Source organism: Petromyzon marinus, chromosome 59 (assembly GCF_048934315.1).
Source record: "Petromyzon marinus isolate PM22_M1 ecotype Great Lakes invasive population chromosome 59, UKy_Petmar_22M1.pri1.0, whole genome shotgun sequence".
NCBI classification, from domain to species: Eukaryota; Metazoa; Chordata; class Hyperoartia; order Petromyzontiformes; family Petromyzontidae; genus Petromyzon; species Petromyzon marinus.
In genome coordinates this window covers 778,173-796,941 of record NC_133725.1, presented here as the reverse complement: position 1 = coordinate 796,941, position 18,769 = coordinate 778,173, and the positions used below count along the sequence as shown (strand labels likewise).

The 18,769-nt window shown below is 58.8% G+C and overlaps 1 protein-coding gene across 1 annotated transcript in view; it reads right to left on the bottom strand.

The window, feature by feature from the left end:
- Positions 1-4,793: 4,793 nt before the first annotated feature.
- LOC116955331 (stromal interaction molecule 1-like) overlaps positions 4,794-18,769 on the bottom strand; it is a 42,121-nt gene continuing 28,145 nt past the window's right edge. The window contains exons 6-14 of the mRNA XM_076052971.1: positions 17,623-17,738; positions 16,797-16,974; positions 15,198-15,324; positions 15,130-15,165; positions 12,076-12,243; positions 8,557-8,657; positions 7,054-7,199; positions 6,038-6,311; positions 4,794-5,616 (exon numbers count right to left, since the gene is read on the bottom strand). Coding sequence (XP_075909086.1) covers positions 5,076-5,616; positions 6,038-6,311; positions 7,054-7,199; positions 8,557-8,657; positions 12,076-12,243; positions 15,130-15,165; positions 15,198-15,324; positions 16,797-16,974; positions 17,623-17,738 — 1,687 coding nt within the window. The 3' untranslated portion in view covers positions 4,794-5,075. The remainder of the gene's footprint in view (positions 5,617-6,037; positions 6,312-7,053; positions 7,200-8,556; positions 8,658-12,075; positions 12,244-15,129; positions 15,166-15,197; positions 15,325-16,796; positions 16,975-17,622; positions 17,739-18,769) is intronic.

The following is an 18,769-nucleotide window of genomic DNA, read 5'->3' as shown; positions in this document are numbered from 1 at the left end:
ACACGCATCTACAACAACAACAACAACCGCCATTCGCCACTAAGTGGCGGTGACGTCACCACGACGCTTGTGCCAGGCTATGTGCACCCTGAGGCCACGTGAAGTGTCGAACGCCCGCTGGCAGGAGGTCACGGGGCAGACCCAGGTGCCACGGGTCGACTGACTGAGATGACTGGCTGATGCACCACCTGTGCCCCCTACTGTGCCAACCTGCTGTGCTTTAGCCACCCGGCGCTCCGCTCGCTGTTGTGAGCGTCGCTCCTCCGCCCTCCGTTGTTGTTGGAGGGCGACTGCCTCCAACTGCCCAGTAGCATCCTTCACGAGCCTCCTCCACAGAGGCCGATCTTGACACCGCTGGTACCAGTCATCGGCAAGTCCACTCAGCTCCACGTCCTCCTGTACCACATCACTCCATCTCTTCTCTAGCCCGTGCCGCGCCCGCTTAGCCCCCTCAATCCGGCCAAACAAAAGCTGTTTCGGCATGCGGTGGCTGGGCATGCGGGCTACATGACCCAGCCATCGCAGCCTTGCCTGCCGGAGGAGCTCACCGATGGGACCCTGCCCAGATCTTTCAAGGATTTGTGAGCTCCTCACACAATCCAGTCTGGTTAAACCCAGGATGGATCGTAGGCAGGTCAGCCTAAATGTTTCTAACCGGCGAAGATGTTCCATTAGGGGGGTCCACGTTTCGCAAGCGTAGAGAAGGGAGGGAATGACCGTGGCCGAGAAGACCTGAAGCTTAGTGCGGAGCGACAGACCAGGTAGCTTCCACACAGCGTTACGCAACCGATGAAAAGATATTGCCGCTCGACTGATTCGGAGTGAGACCTCTGCTGTTAAACTGGAGCCAGTCATAAGCACACTGCCCAGGTATGGGAAACTCTCCACTCTCTCCACAACTGCCCCATCACCGATTGGGAGTTGTGGGGGTGGAGTGTCCGATGGTACAAAATACCCAGGCAGGTGCTTAGTTTTGGTGGGGCTGATGGTAAGGCCCCACCTCTTAGTGGCACGCTCCAGTCTCAGCAGCAGCGTCTCCAACTCCTCCTCTGACTGAGCAGCTATTACCAAGTCATCAGCATACATAACGTGGTTGAGCAATAGGGAGCCATCCCTTGACCGCACCCGGGCATCGATTAGCCTCCCATTATATCTGTACCATATGGAGATTCCCCCGGTACAGCTATTGAAGGCTTCACGAACTACGTGGTCAAAATAGATGTTAAATAATGTGGGAGCCAGAGGACATCCCTGTCGCACCCCAAGGTGTACAGGGAATGGCTCTGACTCCCGGCCACGTAGTTTTACCCGGGCCCGCTCACCATCATGAAGGTCCTTAATGATCGTGAGCAGAGGGTCAGGTACTCCAAAAGCACGAAGAACGACCCAGAGCCCAGGCCTACTGATGGTATCATAGGCCTTGACCAGGTCAATAAAGCAGAGATGTAGGTCTTGTTGGAATTCCCTACACCTCTGCTGTAGCAGACGGACAGAAAAATATGGCATCCGTGCAGGACCGCCCTTTCCTGAAACCGCATTGGGGCTCCGCAAGCCTCTCCTCAGCGTGCCTGGCAAGGCGATGCTGAATAATCCTTGCCAGGACCTTTCCCGGCACACTGAGGAGTGAGATGCCCCTGTAGTTGTTACAGTCTGTGCGGTCCCCCTTCTTAAAAAGGGGGACCACCAGGGCATCCTTCCAATCCTGCGGAACCCGTCCAGTGGTCCAGACTGTTGTTATGATGTCATATAGGGCAGTCTGTGCACAAACGCCACCCTCCCTCAGCATTTCGCTTGGGAGATCATCTCTGCCCGCTGCCTTTCCTGGTCTCAGACTCCGTATCGCCTTCAATACTTCCTCAGCAGATGGCACCTCAGCCAGCCACTCACAGGGGGTGACTTCATCCAATATTTGAGGCACCGCAGCCTCAGCAGGGTCATCCTCACTTTGTGCCACGATGTTTTCCTGGCTGTGGGATTTTCCCTCCCCCAGGACCTCACAGAAATGCTCAGCAAATCTGCGAACCTGTTCCTGGGGGTCGGAAATTGGATCACCGTTTTTTCCCCTAATGATGGTAATAGGTGTGGCGCTGCAGGTTACTTTTTTGATGGAGTTAAATAGCGATTTGTGATCACGGGCCACTGAGGCAGACTCCATCTCCTCAGCAACCCGCGACCACCACCCATCCTTGCAGCGCCTCACGGCTCTCCGAACCTCCGAGCGAAGGCTGCGGTAAGCCTCCTCATTCTCTGACGTGGGATTCTGTAGCCGATGACAGTGGGCCTGTCGCTTTTTCTCAACCATCCTGAACAACTCCTCTGTCATCCAGGGTGTCTGGGGAGGTCTGGACCGCGTACCCAAAGCAGCCATTGCAGCTGCATGAGTCACAGTCCTAAACCTCGCCCATTTACCCTCGACATCAGGAGGAGTCGGGGACGATGCCAATCCCAGCTGCAAGCGATGATGAAATTCACGCATCTACACACACGCATCTACACACACGCACGCATCTACACACACACGCGTCTACACACACACACGCGTCTACACACGCACACGCATCTACACACACACGCGTCTACACACACACACGCGTCTACACACGCACACGCATCTACACACACACGCATCTACACACACACGCATCTACACACACACGCATCTACACACACACACGCATCTACACACACACGCATCTACACACACACACGCATCTACACACACACACGCATCTACACACACACACGCATCTACACACCCACACGTGTCTACGTACACACACACACGTGTCCGTACACGCGCACGCGCGTAGCGCTTCATGCAAAAAACAAATCATCTCGCGACGTCACAGCTGCGCGTCGCGAACCGTGGCCAGCGCGCACGCGCCCCAAGCCGGAGACTGAAGTTCGATTCCCGCTCGCGGCCACCAACGCCGGCCGGCGTGACGATTATCTGAACCGGTCGCGGGCCTCCCCTAGGTCGACTCAGCCCGGAATGAGTGCCCGGATGGCCGCGGCGTGGAGCTGGCCGCCCACACCCCCTCGTGCGCCGTGCTGGGGCGTGCTAACCGTGAGAGCTACGCGTGCGTGCTACCCGTGCGTGCTACACGTGCGTGCGACACGTGCGTGCGTGCTAACCGTGCGTGCTACACGTGCGTGCGTGCTACGCGTGCGACACGTGCGTGCGTGCGTGCTACCCGTGCGTGCTACACGTGGGTGCGTCAGTTCTGTGTCGATGCGGATCAACGTATTTAATCTGAGCAAACACTAAAAACAGGCAGTCGCCACCCTGCGCTTCACGTGCACGCACACACGCACACGCGCGCACACACGCACACGCGCACACACACGCACACACACGCACACACGCACACACGCACACACGCACACACACACACACACGCACACACGCACACACGCACACACGCACACACACACACACACGCACACACACACACACGCACACACACACGGCACGACGCAGGCGCCCGCAGCGTATCGACACCGCACTCCGCCACACCGAGGGTGACGAGTCTAAACGCCGCGCAAGCTTCCGCCGCTGCCTGCACGCCGAATATCGACACCGACCGCCTTCCGGTGCCCACGTTTTGTCGAGCGGCGCAGGGTGGCGGGGGCGGGGGGGTGCCATCGTGGCACGCGTGGTTTTTACCGCCGGCTTTAGTTGCCGAGCCGAGCCGCTTACCGAACCGTGACTCGCTGCCGGCCCTCGAGCAAGCTGTGGATCTTGCTCGGAGCCAGGCAGGGCCGGCGTAGGGGGGCGGCGGGGGCTAGCGACGCGCTCGCCGCAGGGGGGGGGGGGGTGTCGTGACATCGGCGAGGGAGCGGCGTCGCCGACACGCGGCGCCGCTCCCTGCAGTGGAGAAAACAACGGGCGGACGGACGGACGGGCGGACGGGCGGGCGGAGAGACGCGTGGCGACCTCTGCAGACGCGAGCACGCGGCGGTGACGGCGGGGAGACTTTCTCCCGCCGATCGGCGGGGTTCAACCGGGGCGGCCCGACGTCTCGTCACATCCGCCGGCTTCACGCGACGACCGCCCCACGTCCCGGCCGCGCGGTCACAGCCGGGCGTGAAGCCAGGCCCGGCGCGCGGAAGCAGCGCTGAGTCTCGCGCTGAAAATGAATGAACTCGTATTCCGGCAATAAAAAGGAACACTTTCGGATCTGTTTTTTTGGTAACTTACGCACACAGCAAAGTTGTCACCCCCCCCGATGCCGCAAGTGACTCGGTGTGCACGGTTCGCGTATCGGAAAATTCACCGGGGCTCTACCGGCAGCGGACTAACGCCCCCCCCACCACCTCCCCGGGTCGCTCCTGCGACTGACGCTCTGCTGGTCTCTCTCTCCCGAGCGACTTAAAATCAACTGGAAAACGTGGCCGGGTCTCGGCAGGGAGAGCCGATTTCGTGCGGGTGGCGTCGCCGAAACGTTCCTCGTCCGGGTCCCGAGCGAAAACCATTTTGTGAAAGCCGCAAGGCAACGCGTCGCGAACCCACCGGCGGGGAGGCCGATGCCGCCGTCGCCTCTGCGAGGGGCAGCGGCGTGCCGGGCCGCGGTGCCAGCGAGCGGCGGCGAGCACCGCGGTGCGTTCCGGGCGCCGGTGGCGCTTTGCCACGTCGCGGGATGGCACGAGGCGGCGGCGGATTGGTTGAGGCCTTCATCCAGCAGTGGACCGATCACGGCTCGTGACGAATTAACGATCGATATTTGTAGGCAGTCGAACTTTGGCGCTGGCTGCAACGACGCGGCCGCGAACCAAAACAATTTACCCAAAAGTGTTTTTGTTTGTGGGTTCCTGCCTTTTCTTTAGAGTGCACTCTCGCGTTCCATGTTGTTTTGGTTCAAGCAAATAGGTCAAAGACAACTCGGGATAAAAAAATAAAAGACAAAAAATACAGCGCACGCACACACGCACGCTGCGGTTACCACGTCGCACGGTCGGACGGACGGGCCGATCGGGCGATCGGCGACGGAACGGAACGGACGATCGCGCGAGCGGGCGGGCGGGCGGGCGGGCGGGCGGGCGGGCGCGGCGACGGGGCGCGAGCGTCGCGACGGCTAGCTGCTCGTCTTCTTGAAGAGGCGAGCTATCCGGGACTTGCGGCCCAACTTGAAATCGGACACGGACGAGGAGTCGTCCGCTCTCGCCGCTTCGCCCGCCGGGCGCGGCGCCCCGGGGGCCGGGCCGAGGACGGCGGCGGCGGCGGCGGCCGACTCGGCGAGGCTGCCGCCGCTGTTGTTGCTGCTGTCGCTCTCGTCGGCGTCGTCGTGAGCCGCGAGGACGGCACCCGGCGGGGCCGCCTGCTGCTGCAGCTGCTGCTGCTGCTGCTGGTGCAGCTGCTGCTGCTGCAGCTGCTGCTGCTGCTGCTGCAGCTGCTGCTGCTGCGAAGGCTGCGGAGGCTGCAGGTGGTGCAGGTGGTGGTGGTGCTGCAGGAGGTGCGGGGTGGCGTGGGAGGGGGCGTGGTGCTGCTGGGAGGCCCCCGCGCCACCACCTCCGCCCCCACCGCCGCACGGGGGGAGGGAGGCCAAGGAGTGGAAGGAGACTGGACCCGGAGGAGCGGAGGCCGTGGAGAGGAGAGACTCCATGCTGGAGTGAGGCCTGCGTGGTGGAGAGAGAGAGTGAGGGGAGAGAGGGAGAGTGAGAGAGTGGGAGAGTGAGTGAGAGAGTGAGAGAGAGCAAGAGAGAGTGAGTGTGTGTAGTGGTAGTGGAGCGGTTAGCGGCTCTGCGCCACAAATCCGGCTGCGATCCGAGTTCGATTGCCGCTCACGGCAAGCAGCACCGGTGACGATTATCTGAACCGGTCCCGGCCTTTTTAGCTCTGGTTTTTTTTGGTCCGCAAGGAGTTTCTACGTAAATCCCCTACGGTCAACGCGCTCGTTTTCCCTCCGGGATGAGTCCCCGACAGCAACACAAACCTTGACACGCGACGAGTTCTCACCGACATCGGATCGTCTCAGACAGAGTTACCGTGACCCCACGTTACACGCAGACGGACGGACGGACGGAGGTCGACCCTCACCAGCTGGAAGAGGCCGAGAACACGATCATGGAGTCTCGCTCGTAACCGGAGGAGGGCAGCTGGTCGTGTGACGCGGCCCGCGACCAATCGGAGAGCGGCATGTGGGAGCTCACGTGACGCCGGGACACCGGCGACGGAGTCTTATTGGCCGGCAATCGGGTCATGTGGCTGTCGACCGTCACGTGATTGGTCGGCTGGGGCGGCGACGGCGACGAGAGGGACGGCTGCGTCACGATCATGGAGGGCGGACTGGTGATGGGGCTGAGGGGTTCGTCTGTAAAACAGCGACAAGGGTGGAAGATCCACGTTACTATGGCAGGCGACAGTCTCTCCATCGGATGGCCACCGCTCTTTTCTCAAACTGGTGCTTATTTTATTGACTCCAGATTTATGACGTATACACACACCCACACAGATGGGTACACACACAGACGTGTACACGCACACAAACGTGTACACGCACACACACAGACGTGTACACGCACACACACAGACGTGTACACGCACACAGACGTGTACACACACACAGACGGTACACACACAGACGGTACACACACAGACGTGTACACACGCACACAGATGTGTACACACACACAGACGTGTACACACGCACACAGACGTGCACACACGCACACAGACGTGCACACACACAGACGTGTACACACGCACACAGACGTGCACACACACAGACGTGTACACACACACAGACGTGTACACACGCACACAGACGTGTACACACGCACACAGACGTGTACACACGCACACAGACGTGTACACACACACAGACGTGTACACACACACACAGACGTGTAGACACACACACCACACACAGACGTGTAGACACACACACACAGACGTGTACACACACACACAGACGTGTAGACACACACACACAGACGTGTACACACACAGACGTGTACACACACAGACGTGTACACACACACACAGACGTGTACACACACACACAGACGTGTAGACACACACACACAGACGTGTAGACACACACGTACACGCACCGTCCTGCGGGCTCTCGTCGTAGAGGCGCGTGTGCAGTGCGGCGAGCCCGGCGTTGTTGACGATGTGGAAGCCACACACGTGCTCAATGTGCTGCCAGCGGTGCAGACGCTCACGCAGGCTGCTCGTCACCTCGTTCAGCGCCTGCCTGCAACGGGTGACAGCACGCAGAGTACACACACACAGTACACACACACACAGTACACACACAGTACACACACAGTACACAGTACACACACACAGTACACACACACACACAGTACACACACAGTACACACACAGTACACACAGGCACACACACACAGTACACAACCACACAGTACACACACACAGTACACACACACAGTACACACACAGTACACACACACACAGTACACACACAGTACACACACAGTACACACACACACAGTACACACACAGTACACACACAGTACACACACAGTACACACACACACAGTACACACACAGTACACACAGTACACACACACACAGTACACACACACACAGTACACACAGTACACAGTACACACACACAGTACACACACAGTACACACACACACAGTACACACACACACAGTACACACACAGTACACACACACACAGTACACACACAGTACACACACAGTACACACACACACAGTACACACACAGTACACACAGTACACACACAGTACACACACACACAGTACACACACACACAGTACACACACACAGTACACACACAGTACACACACACACAGTACACACACACAGTACACACACAGTATACACACACACACAGTACACACACAGTACACACACAGTACACACACACACTACACACACACAGTACACAGTACACACACACAGTACACACAGTACACACACAGTACACACACAGTACACACACACACAGTACACACACACAGTACACACACAGAGTACACACACAGTACACACAGTACACACACAGTACACACAGTACACACACAGTACACACACACAGTACACACACACAGTACACAGTACACACACACAGTACACACACACAGTACACACACACAGAACACACACACAGAACACACACACAGTACACACACACAGTACACACACACAGTACACACACACAGTACACACACAGTACACACACACAGTGCACACACACAGTACACACACACAGTACACACACAGTACACACACACAGTACACACAGTACACACACACAGTACACAGTACACACACACAGTACACACACACAGAACACACACACAGTACACACACACAGTACACACACACAGTACACACACAGTACACACACACAGTACACACACAGTACACACACACAGTACACACACAGTACACACACACAGTACACACACACAGTACACACACACAGTACACACACACAGTACACACACAGTACACACACACAGTACACACACAGTGCACACACACAGTACACACACACAGTACACACACAGTGCCCCCCCCCGCCCCCCCCCCCCCCCCCCCCCCGCGAGTCTCACTTGGCCGAGAGGATCTTGTGGTCGACCTCGTCGAGTGAGGAGCTGTGTGCCACGTAGAACGTGCCCAGCACCGAGTTACGCTTGCGGTTAATCTTCTCAGCCTGAGCGGGCGCACGCACGCACACACAGTTACACGCGGTCACACACGCACACACAGTTACACACGCACACACAGTTACACAGTTACACGCGGTTACACACGCACGCACAGTTACACGTGGTTACACACGCACACACAGCTACACGCGGTTACACACGCACACACAGTTACACGCGGTCACACACGCACACACAGTTACACCCGCACACACAGTTACACTCGGTTACACACGCACACACAGTTACACTCGGTTACACACGCACACACAGTTTACACGCGGTTACACACGCACACACAGTTACACAGTTACACGCGGTTACACACGCACGCACAGTTACACGCGGTTACACACGCACACACAGTTACACGCGGTTACACACGCACACACAGTTACACTCGGTTACACACGCACACACAGTTACACGCGGTTACACATGCACACACAGTTACACACGCACACACAGTTACACACGCACACACAGTTACACTCGGTTACACACGCACACACAGTTACACGCGGTACACACGCACACACAGTTACACACGCACACACAGTTACACACGCACACACAGTTACACACGCACGCACAGTTACACAGTTACACGCGGTTACACACGCACGCACAGTTACACGCGGTTACACACGCACACACAGTTACACGCGGTTTACACACGCACACACAGTTACACACGCACACACAGTTACACTCGGTTACACATGCACACACAGTTACACGCGGTTACACACGCACACACAGTTACACACGCACACACAGTTACACACGCACACACAGTTACACTCGGTTACACACGCACACACAGTTACACGCGGTTACACACGCACACACAGTTACACACGCACACACAGTTACACACGCACGCGCAGTTACACGCGGTTACACATGCACACACAGTTACACACGCACACACAGTTACACACGCACGCACAGTTACACGCGGTTACACATGCACACACAGTTCCACACGCACACACAGTTACACACGCACGCAGTTACACGCGGTCGCACACGCACACACAGTTACACGCGGTTACACACGCACACACAGTTACACACGCACACACAGTTACACACGCACACACAGTTACACGCGGTTACACACGCACACACAGTTACACGCGGTCACACACGCACACACAGTTACACGCGGTTACACACGCACACACAGTTACACACGCACACACAGTTCACACGCACGCACAGTTACACGCGGTCACACACGCACACACAGTTACACGCGGTTACACACGCACACACAGTTACACTCGCACACACGCGGTTACGCACACACACACAGTTACACGCGGTTACACACGCACACACAGTTACACTCGCACACACGGTTACACACACACACACAGTTACACACGGTTACACACGCACACAGTTACACTCGCACACACGGTTACACACGCACACAGTTACACTCGCACACACGGTTACACACGCACACAGTTACACTCGCACACACGGTTACACACGCACACAGTTACACTCGCACACACGGTTACACACGCACACACAGTTACACTCGCACACACGCGGTTACACACGCACACACAGTTACACACGGTTACACACGCACACACAGTTACACACGCACACACAGTTACACGCGATTACACACGCACACACAATTACACACGGTTACACACGCACACACAGTTACACACGCACACACAGTTACACGCGGTTACACACGCACACACAGTTACACACGCACACACAGTTACACGCGATTACACACGCACACACAGTTACACACAGTTACACACGCACACACAGTTACACACGCACACGCGGTTACACACGCACACACAGTTACACGCGGTTACACACGCACACACAGTTACACACGCACACACAGTTACACTCGTACACACGCGGTTACACACGCACACACAGTTACACGCGGTAACACACACACAGTTACACGCGGTTACACACGCGGTTACACACACACACACAGTTACACGCGGTTACACACGCACACACAGTTACACGCGGTTACACACGCACACACAGTTACACGCTGTTACATACGCACACACAGTTACACGCGGTTACACACGCACACATAGTTACACACGCATACACAGTTACACACGCACACACAGTTACACGCGGTTACACACGCACACATAGTTACACACGCACACACGGTTACACACGCACACACGGTTACACACGCACACACAGTTACACACACACAGTTACACGCGTGCACATAGTTACATACGCATGCGGGTGCACACAAACACACACGTGGGTACACACAAACACACACACGTGGGTACACACAAACACACACACGTGGGTACACACAAACACACACGTGGGTACACACAAACACACACACGTGGGTGCACACAAACACACACACGTGGGTACACACAGACACACACACGTGGGTACACACAAACACACACACGTGGGTACACACAAACACACACACGTGGGTACACACAAACACACACACGTGGGTACGCACAAACACACACGTGGGTACACACAAACACACACACGTGGGTGCACACAAACACACACACGTGGGTACACACAAACACACACACGTGGGTACACACAAACACACACACGTGGGTACACACAAACACACACACGGGTCCACACTTCCTCAACAGATTGGACATGAGCCAACAGCTGGCCACGCTTCACCTCCACGCTCCCACAGCCCCTACACTGAGTTATCACCAAGTGCCACTCCCCTGTCGCTGAGCAAGCGTCCGCGGCTACACACGCACGGGCGCGCGTGGGCGCCGAGGACACAAACACAAAGGTCCCCCGTGTAGCCTCCAACAGACTGTTGGGGAAAGTGCTGCTTCGCGAACAGCGCCTGTGAAGGCCGGCACGGCGCGCGGCGAGGGGGTGACGTTGATGATGATGTTGATGATGATGACGACGATGTTGATGTGGCGGCGATGAAGATGGCGATAGTGATGTAGCGACGATGATGATGGCGATAGTGATGTGGCGACGATGATGATGGCGATAGTGATGTGGCGACGATGACAATGACGATGGCGATGTAGCGACGATGATGATGATGATGGCGATAGCGATGTAACGACGATGACAATGATGATGGCGATAGTGGTGTAGCGATGATGACGATAGTGATGTAGCGACGATGGCAATGATGATGATAGTGATGTAGCGACGATGATGATGATGATGGCGATAGTGATGTAGTGACGATGACAATGATGATGGCGATAGTGATGTAGCGACGATGACAATGATGATGGCGATAGTGATGTAGCGACGATGACGATGATGATGGCGACGTAGCGACGATGACGATGACGACGGCGATAGCGACGTAGCGACTTGGCTACGATAACGGCGACGCCGCCGTACCCCGGGGCAGCCGGGCCTCACCACTTCCTTGGCGGCGCTCAGCTGGCGTTCGGCCTCCATCTTCTGCAGGTTGTAGTACTGCAGCTCCACCTCGTGCGTCAGCTGCAGCCAGGCCTGCAGCACCGTCGGCACCCCCGAGCGGCGCACCGCCTCCAGCTCCTGCTCCGCACGGCGCAGGCTGCGGCGCACCTGGGGGGGCACAGCGGTGACGGCGTCACCCCTCGCCGTGGGTGTCACTGTGTGTGTGTGTGTGTCACTGTGTGTGTGTGTGTGTCACTGTGTGTGTGTCACTGTGTGTGTGTCACTGTGTGTGTGTCACTGTGTGTGTGTCACTGTGTGTGTCACTGTGTGTGTGTCACTGTGTGTGTGTGTCACTGTGTGTGTGTCACTGTGTGTGTGTCTCTGTGTGTGTCACTGTGTGTGTGTCTCTGTGTGTGTCACTGTGTGTGTGTCACTGTGTGTGTGTCACTGTGTGTGTGTCACTGTGTGTGTGTGTGTCACTGTGTGTGTGTCACTGTGTGTGTGTGTGTCACTGTGTGTGTGTGTCTCTGTGTGTGTGTCACTGTGTGTGTGTGTCACTGTGTGTGTGTCACTGTGTGTGTCACTGTGTGTGTGTCACTGTGTGTGTGTGTGTCACTGTGTGTGTGTCACTGTGTGTGTGTGTGTCACTGTGTGTGTGTGTGTGTGTGTCACTGTGTGTGTGTCACTGTGTGTGTGTGTCACTGTGTGTGTCACTGTGTGTGTGTGTCACTGTGTGTGTGTCACTGTGTGTGTCACTGTGTGTGTGTGTCACTGTGTGTGTGTCACTGTGTGTGTGTGTCACTGTGTGTGTGTCACTGTGTGTGTGTGTCTCTGTGTGTGTCACTGTGTGTGTGTCACTGTGTGTGTGTGTGTCACTGTGTGTGTGTCACTGTGTGTGTGTCACTGTGTGTGTCACTGTGTGTGTGTGTCACTGTGTGTGTGTCACTGTGTGTGTGTCACTGTGTGTGTGTCACTGTGTGTGTGTCACTGTGTGTGTGTGTGTCACTGTGTGTGTGTCACTGTGTGTGTGTGTGTGTCACTGTGTGTGTGTCACTGTGTGTGTGTCTCTGTGTGTGTCACTGTGTGTGTGTGTGTCACTGTGTGTGTGTGTGTCACTGTGTGTGTGTCACTGTGTGTGTGTCACTGTGTGTCACTGTGTGTGTGTGTCACTGTGTGTGTGTCACTGTGTGTGTCACTGTGTGTGTGTGTCACTGTGTGTGTGTCACTGTGTGTGTGTGTCTCTGTGTGTGTGTCACTGTGTGTGTGTGTCACTGTGTGTGTGTGTGTGTCACTGTGTGTGTGTCACTGTGTGTGTGTCCCTGTGTGTGTGTGTGTCACTGTGTGTGTGTCACTGTGTGTGTGTGTCACTGTGTGTGTGTCACTGTGTGTGTGTCACTGTGTGTGTGTCACTGTGTGTGTGTGTCACTGTGTGTGTGTCTCTGTGTGTGTGTGTGTCACTGTGTGTGTGTGTGTGTCTGTCACTGTGTGTGTGTGTGTCTCTGTGTGTGTGTGTCCCTGTGTGTGTGTGTGTGTCTCTGTGTGTGTGTCCCTGTGTGTGTGTGTCCCTGTGTGTGTGTCACTGTGTGTGTGTCTCTGTGTGTGTGTGTGTCCCTGTGTGTGTGTGTGTCCTTGTGTGTGTGTGTGTCCCTGTGTGTGTGTGTGTGTCCCTGTGTGTGTGTGTGTCCCTGTGTGTGTGTGTGTCCCTGTGTGTGTGTGTGTCCCTGTGTGTGTCCCTGTGTGTGTGTGTGTCCCTGTGTGTGTCCCTGTGTATGTGTCCCTGTGTGTGTGTGTGAAACGTGGACCCCCCTAATGGAACATCTTCGCCGGTTAGAAACATTTAGGCTGGCCTGCCTACGATCCATCCTGGGTTTAACCAGACTGGATTGTGTGAGGAGCTCACAAATCCTTGAAAGATCTGGGCAGGGTCCCATCGGTGAGCTCCTCCGGCAGGCAAGGCTGCGATGGCTGGATCATGTAGCCCGCATGCCCACCCACCGCATGCCGAAACAGCTTTTGTTTGGCCGGATTGAGGGGGCTAAGCGGGCGCGGCACGGGCTAGAGAAGAGATGGAGTGATGTGGTGCAGGAGGACGTGGAGCTGAGTGGACTTGCCGATGACTGGTACCAGCGGTGTCAAGATCGGCCTCTGTGGAGGAGGCTCGTGAAGGATGCTACTGGGCAGTTGGAGGCAGTCGACCTCCAACAACAACGGAGGGCGGAGGAGCGACGCTCAGAACAACGAGCGGAGCGCCGGGTGGCTAAAGCACAGCAGGTTGGCACAGTAGGGGGCACAGGTGGTGCATCAGCCAGTCATCTCAGTCAGTCGCCCCGTGGCACCTGGGTCTGCCCCGTGACCTCCTGCCAGCGGGCGTTCGACACTTCACGTGGCCTCAGGGTGCACATAGCCTGGCACAAGCGTCGTGGTGACGTCACCGCCACTTAGTGGCGAATGGCGGTTGTTGTTGTGTGTGTGTCCCTGTGTGTGTGTGTGTGTCTCTGTGTGTGTGTGTCCCTGTGTGTGTGTCCCTGTGTGTGTGTGTCCCTGTGTGTGTGTGTCCCTGTGTGTGTGTGTCCCTGTGTGTGTCGCTGTGTGTGTGTGTCCCTGTGTGTGTGTGTGTTCCTGTGTGTGTGTCTCTGTGTGTGTGTGTGTCCCTGTGTGTGTGTCCCCGTGTGTGTGTGTCCCCGTGTGTGTGTGTCGCTGTGTGTGTGTGTCCCTGTGTGTGTGTGTCCCTGTGTGTGTGTCTCTGTGTGTGTGTCCCTGTGTGTGTGTCCCTGTGTGTGTGTCTCTGTGTGTGTGTCCCTGTGTGTGTGTCCCTGTGTGTGTGTGTGTCCCTGTGTGTGTGTGTCCCTGTGTGTGTGTGTGTCCCTGTGTGTGTGTGTCCCTGTGTGTGTGTGTCCCTGTGTGTGTCCGTGCATGTCATCGTGTCTCCCGTGTGTCACCGCGTGTCACCGCGTGTCACCGCGTGTCACCGTGTCCCCCCGCGTGTCACCGCGTGTCACCGCGTGTCACCGCGTGTCACCGTGTCCCCCCGCGTGTCCCCCGCGCAGTCCCCACCTGCTCCAGCTCCTCCTCCGCGAACCTGCGCCGCATCTGCTCCCCTCGGCATCTCCGTGCTGCTGCGCCTCGTGCTGCTGCTGCTGCTGCTGCTCACGCCGCTGCTGCTTCTCCGTCACCTCCCAGCGAAGCTTCGTCTCCAGGTGGCGCTTCTCGTCCTCAACCAGCTTCTGCTCCTCCTGAGCCTTCTGCAGCCTGCGGAGGGAGTGGAGGGGGTGGAGGGGGTGGAGACACGGGGAGTGGTGGAGGGGGTGGAGACACGGGGAGTGGTGGAGGGGGTGGAGACACGGGGAGTGGTGGAGGGGGTGGAGACACGGGGAGTGGTGGAGGGGGTGGAGACACGGGGAGTGGTGGAGGGAGTGGAGACACGGGGAGTGGTGAAGGGGGTGGAGACACGGGGAGTGGTGGAGGGGGTGGAGACACGGGGAGTGGTGGAGGGGGTGGAGACACGGTGAGTGGTGAAGGAGGAGACACGGGGAGTGGTGAAGGGGGTGGAGACACGAGGAGTGGTGGAGGGGGTGGAGACACGGGGAGTGGTGGAGGGGGTGGAGACACGGGGAGTGGTGGAGGGGGTGGAGACACGGGGAGTGGTGGAGGGGGTGGAGACACGGGGAGTGGTGGAGGGGGTGGAGACACGGGGAGTGGTGGAGGGGGTGGAGACACGGGGAGTGGTGGAGGGAGTGGAGACACGGGGAGTGGTGGAGGGGGTGGAGACACGGGGAGTGGTGGAGGGGGTGGAGACACGGGGAGTGGTGGAGGGGGTGGAGACACGGTGAGTGGTGAAGGAGGAGACACGGGGAGTGGTGAAGGGGGTGGAGACACGAGGAGTGGTGGAGGGGGTGGAGACACGGGGAGTGGTGGAGGGGGTGGAGACACGGGGAGGAAAGAAGGGGGTGGAGACACGGGGAGTGGTGGAGGGGGTGGAGACACTGGGAGTGGTGGAGGGGGTGGAGACACGGGGAGTGGTGGAGGGGGTGGAGACACGGGGAGTGGTGGAGGGGGTGGAGACACGGGGAGTGGTGGAGGGGGTGGAGACACGGGGAGTAGTGGAGGGGGTGGAGACACGGGGAGTGGTGGAGGGGGTGGAGACACGGGGAGTGGTGGAGGGGGTGGAGACACGGGGAGTGGTGGAGGGGGTGGAGACACGGGGAGTGGTGAAGGGGGTGGAGACACGGGGAGGAGAGAAGGGGGTGGAGACACGGGGAGTGGTGGAGGGGGTGGAGACATGGGGAGTGGTGGAGGGGGTGGAGACACGAGGAGTGGTGGAGGGGGTGGAGACACGGGGAGTGGTGAAGGGGGTGGAGACACGAGGAGTGGTGGAGGGGGTGGAGACACAGGGAGTGGTGAAGGGGGTGGAGACACGGGGAGTGGTGGAGGGGGTGGAGACACGGGGAGTGGTGGAGGGGGTGGAGACACGGGGAGTGGTGGAGGGGGTGGAGACACGGGGAGTGGTGGAGGGGGTGGAGACACGGGGAGTGGTGGAGGGGGTGGAGACACGGGGAGTGGTGGAGGGGGTGGAGACACGGGGAGTGGTGGAGGAGCGGTCTGTGCCAGCGAGGAGGTGACGACGGCCTCCTTCCTACCCACCACCCCCCCCCACCACCCCCCCACCCCCCCCACCACCCCCCCCACCACCCCCCCACCCCCGGGGGAGCAAGGCCACTCACTTGCCCTGCATGTCCAGCAGGCTCTGCTCGGCACGCTGCAGACTGTCCAGCTCACGCATCATCTTCTTCATGTGATCGCGTGAGAACTTGTGCTGGATGTAGGCGAACCAGCAGCCGCCCACGCCCATCACCACAGACACCATGAGCAGCAGGTCCTTGAGGCGGCTCCGCTGCGTGGCTGCGGGCGACGGATACACACGCAGCGGGGGGGGGGGCACAGTGGGGGGCGTGCTGAGTGTGGGGGGGGGGCTGAGTGTGGGGGGGGCTGAGTGTAGGGGGGGGGCTGAGTGTGGGGGGCGTGGTGGTTTGAGTGGGGGGGGGCGTGGTGGTTTGAGTGGGGGGGGGGGGGCGTGGTGAGTTGAGTGTGGGGGGCGTGGTGAGTTGAGTGTGGGGGGCATGGTGGTTTGAGTGGGGGGGGTGGTGAGTTGAGTGTGGGGGGCGTGGTGAGTGTGGGGGGCGTGGTGGTTTGAGTGTGGGGGGCGTGGTGAGTTGAGTGTGGGGGGCGTGGTGAGTTGAGTGGGGGGGGGGGTGGTGAGTTGAGTGTGGGGGGCGTGGTGGTTTGAGTGTGGGGGGCGTGGTGAGTTGAGTGTGGGGGGCGTGGTGGTGAGTTGAGTGTGGGGGGCGTGGTGGTTTGAGTGGGGGGGGGCGTGGTGAGTTGAGTGTGGGGGGCGTGGTGAGTTGAGTGGGGGGGGGGGTGGTGAGTTGAGTGTGGGGGGCGTGGTGGTTTGAGTGTGGGGGGCGTGGTGAGTTGAGTGTGGGGGGCGTGGTGAGTGTGGGGGGCGTGGTGAGTGTGGGGGGCGTGGTGGTTTGAGTGTGGGGGGCTCACACGCAGGCGTCCCAAAGAGGATGGCATCCAGAGCCTTCAGCTGCAGCTTCTGGCGGTGGCTGCGGTCGGTGATCTTCAGGACGCCCGACATGAGGGTCTGGTTGTTCACGGCCAGCCTGGGGACACGCGGGGACACGCGGGGACACACGGGGACACACGCGGGGAGACACGGGGGAGACACGGGGACACGCGGGAGACACGCGGGAGACACGCGGGGGACACGCGGGGAGACATGGGGACACACGCACCGAGACACAGAATGAACACGCGCAGACACGCGCAATAATGTGGGTGGTTTGACCGTACTTCACCGCGCTGGTCAGTGCGGGTTGGTGTCGGGTCGGGGGGAGGGGGGGGGGCAGGGGGGGGAGGGGGGGGGCAGCCCCCGGGCCGGTTTGGACGCCGCTCGCCGTCACCGACGTCGGCCGTGTTCGGGAGCTCCGGTCGCCCGGGGTTGGGGGCGCGGTGCCCCAACCACTGCGCCGCCACTCCCGGCGGGAATGCCATCGAGCGGCGTCGCCATGGGGTCGAGGGACCCGCTCGTGAACCTCCCACGAGCGGTGCCGCCCTCCCGCGTGCGTCAAGAGAGCGGCCCGCGGAAGCGGATGTCGCAGAGCTGCTTCCGAGATCCCTCCTCCTCCTCCTCTGTTGCGTCATTTTAATTCCCACACTTACGTGACACAGAAACAAAAACAAAGACCCCCCGTGTAGCCTTAACAGACTGCTGGGGCAAGTGCCGTTAGCGAGTAGCAGGGCCTACGAAAGCCGGCACGACGCACGAGGGGGTGGGTGGCCAGCACCACGCACGGCCGCCTTTGTCTCCCCAGTGGCGATGTTTACACACCGCACCGGGTGCTCATTTGAGGCCGAGTCGACCTAGGGGAGGCCCGGGACCGGTTCGGATAATCGTCACCGGTGTTGGCCGTGAGCGGGAATCGAACTCGACTCGCCGGGTTCGTGGCCAAGCGCGCTAACCGCTGCACCACACAAACACCCGCGCCATTCGCCACTAAGTGACGGTGACGTCACCACTGCGCCCGTGCCAGGCGAGGTGCACTTTGAGGCTCCCACGTGACGTGTCGAAGGCTCGCTGCGGACAGGAGGTCTCGGGACAGACCCAGCAGGTACCAGGGGTTGGCCGACCGAG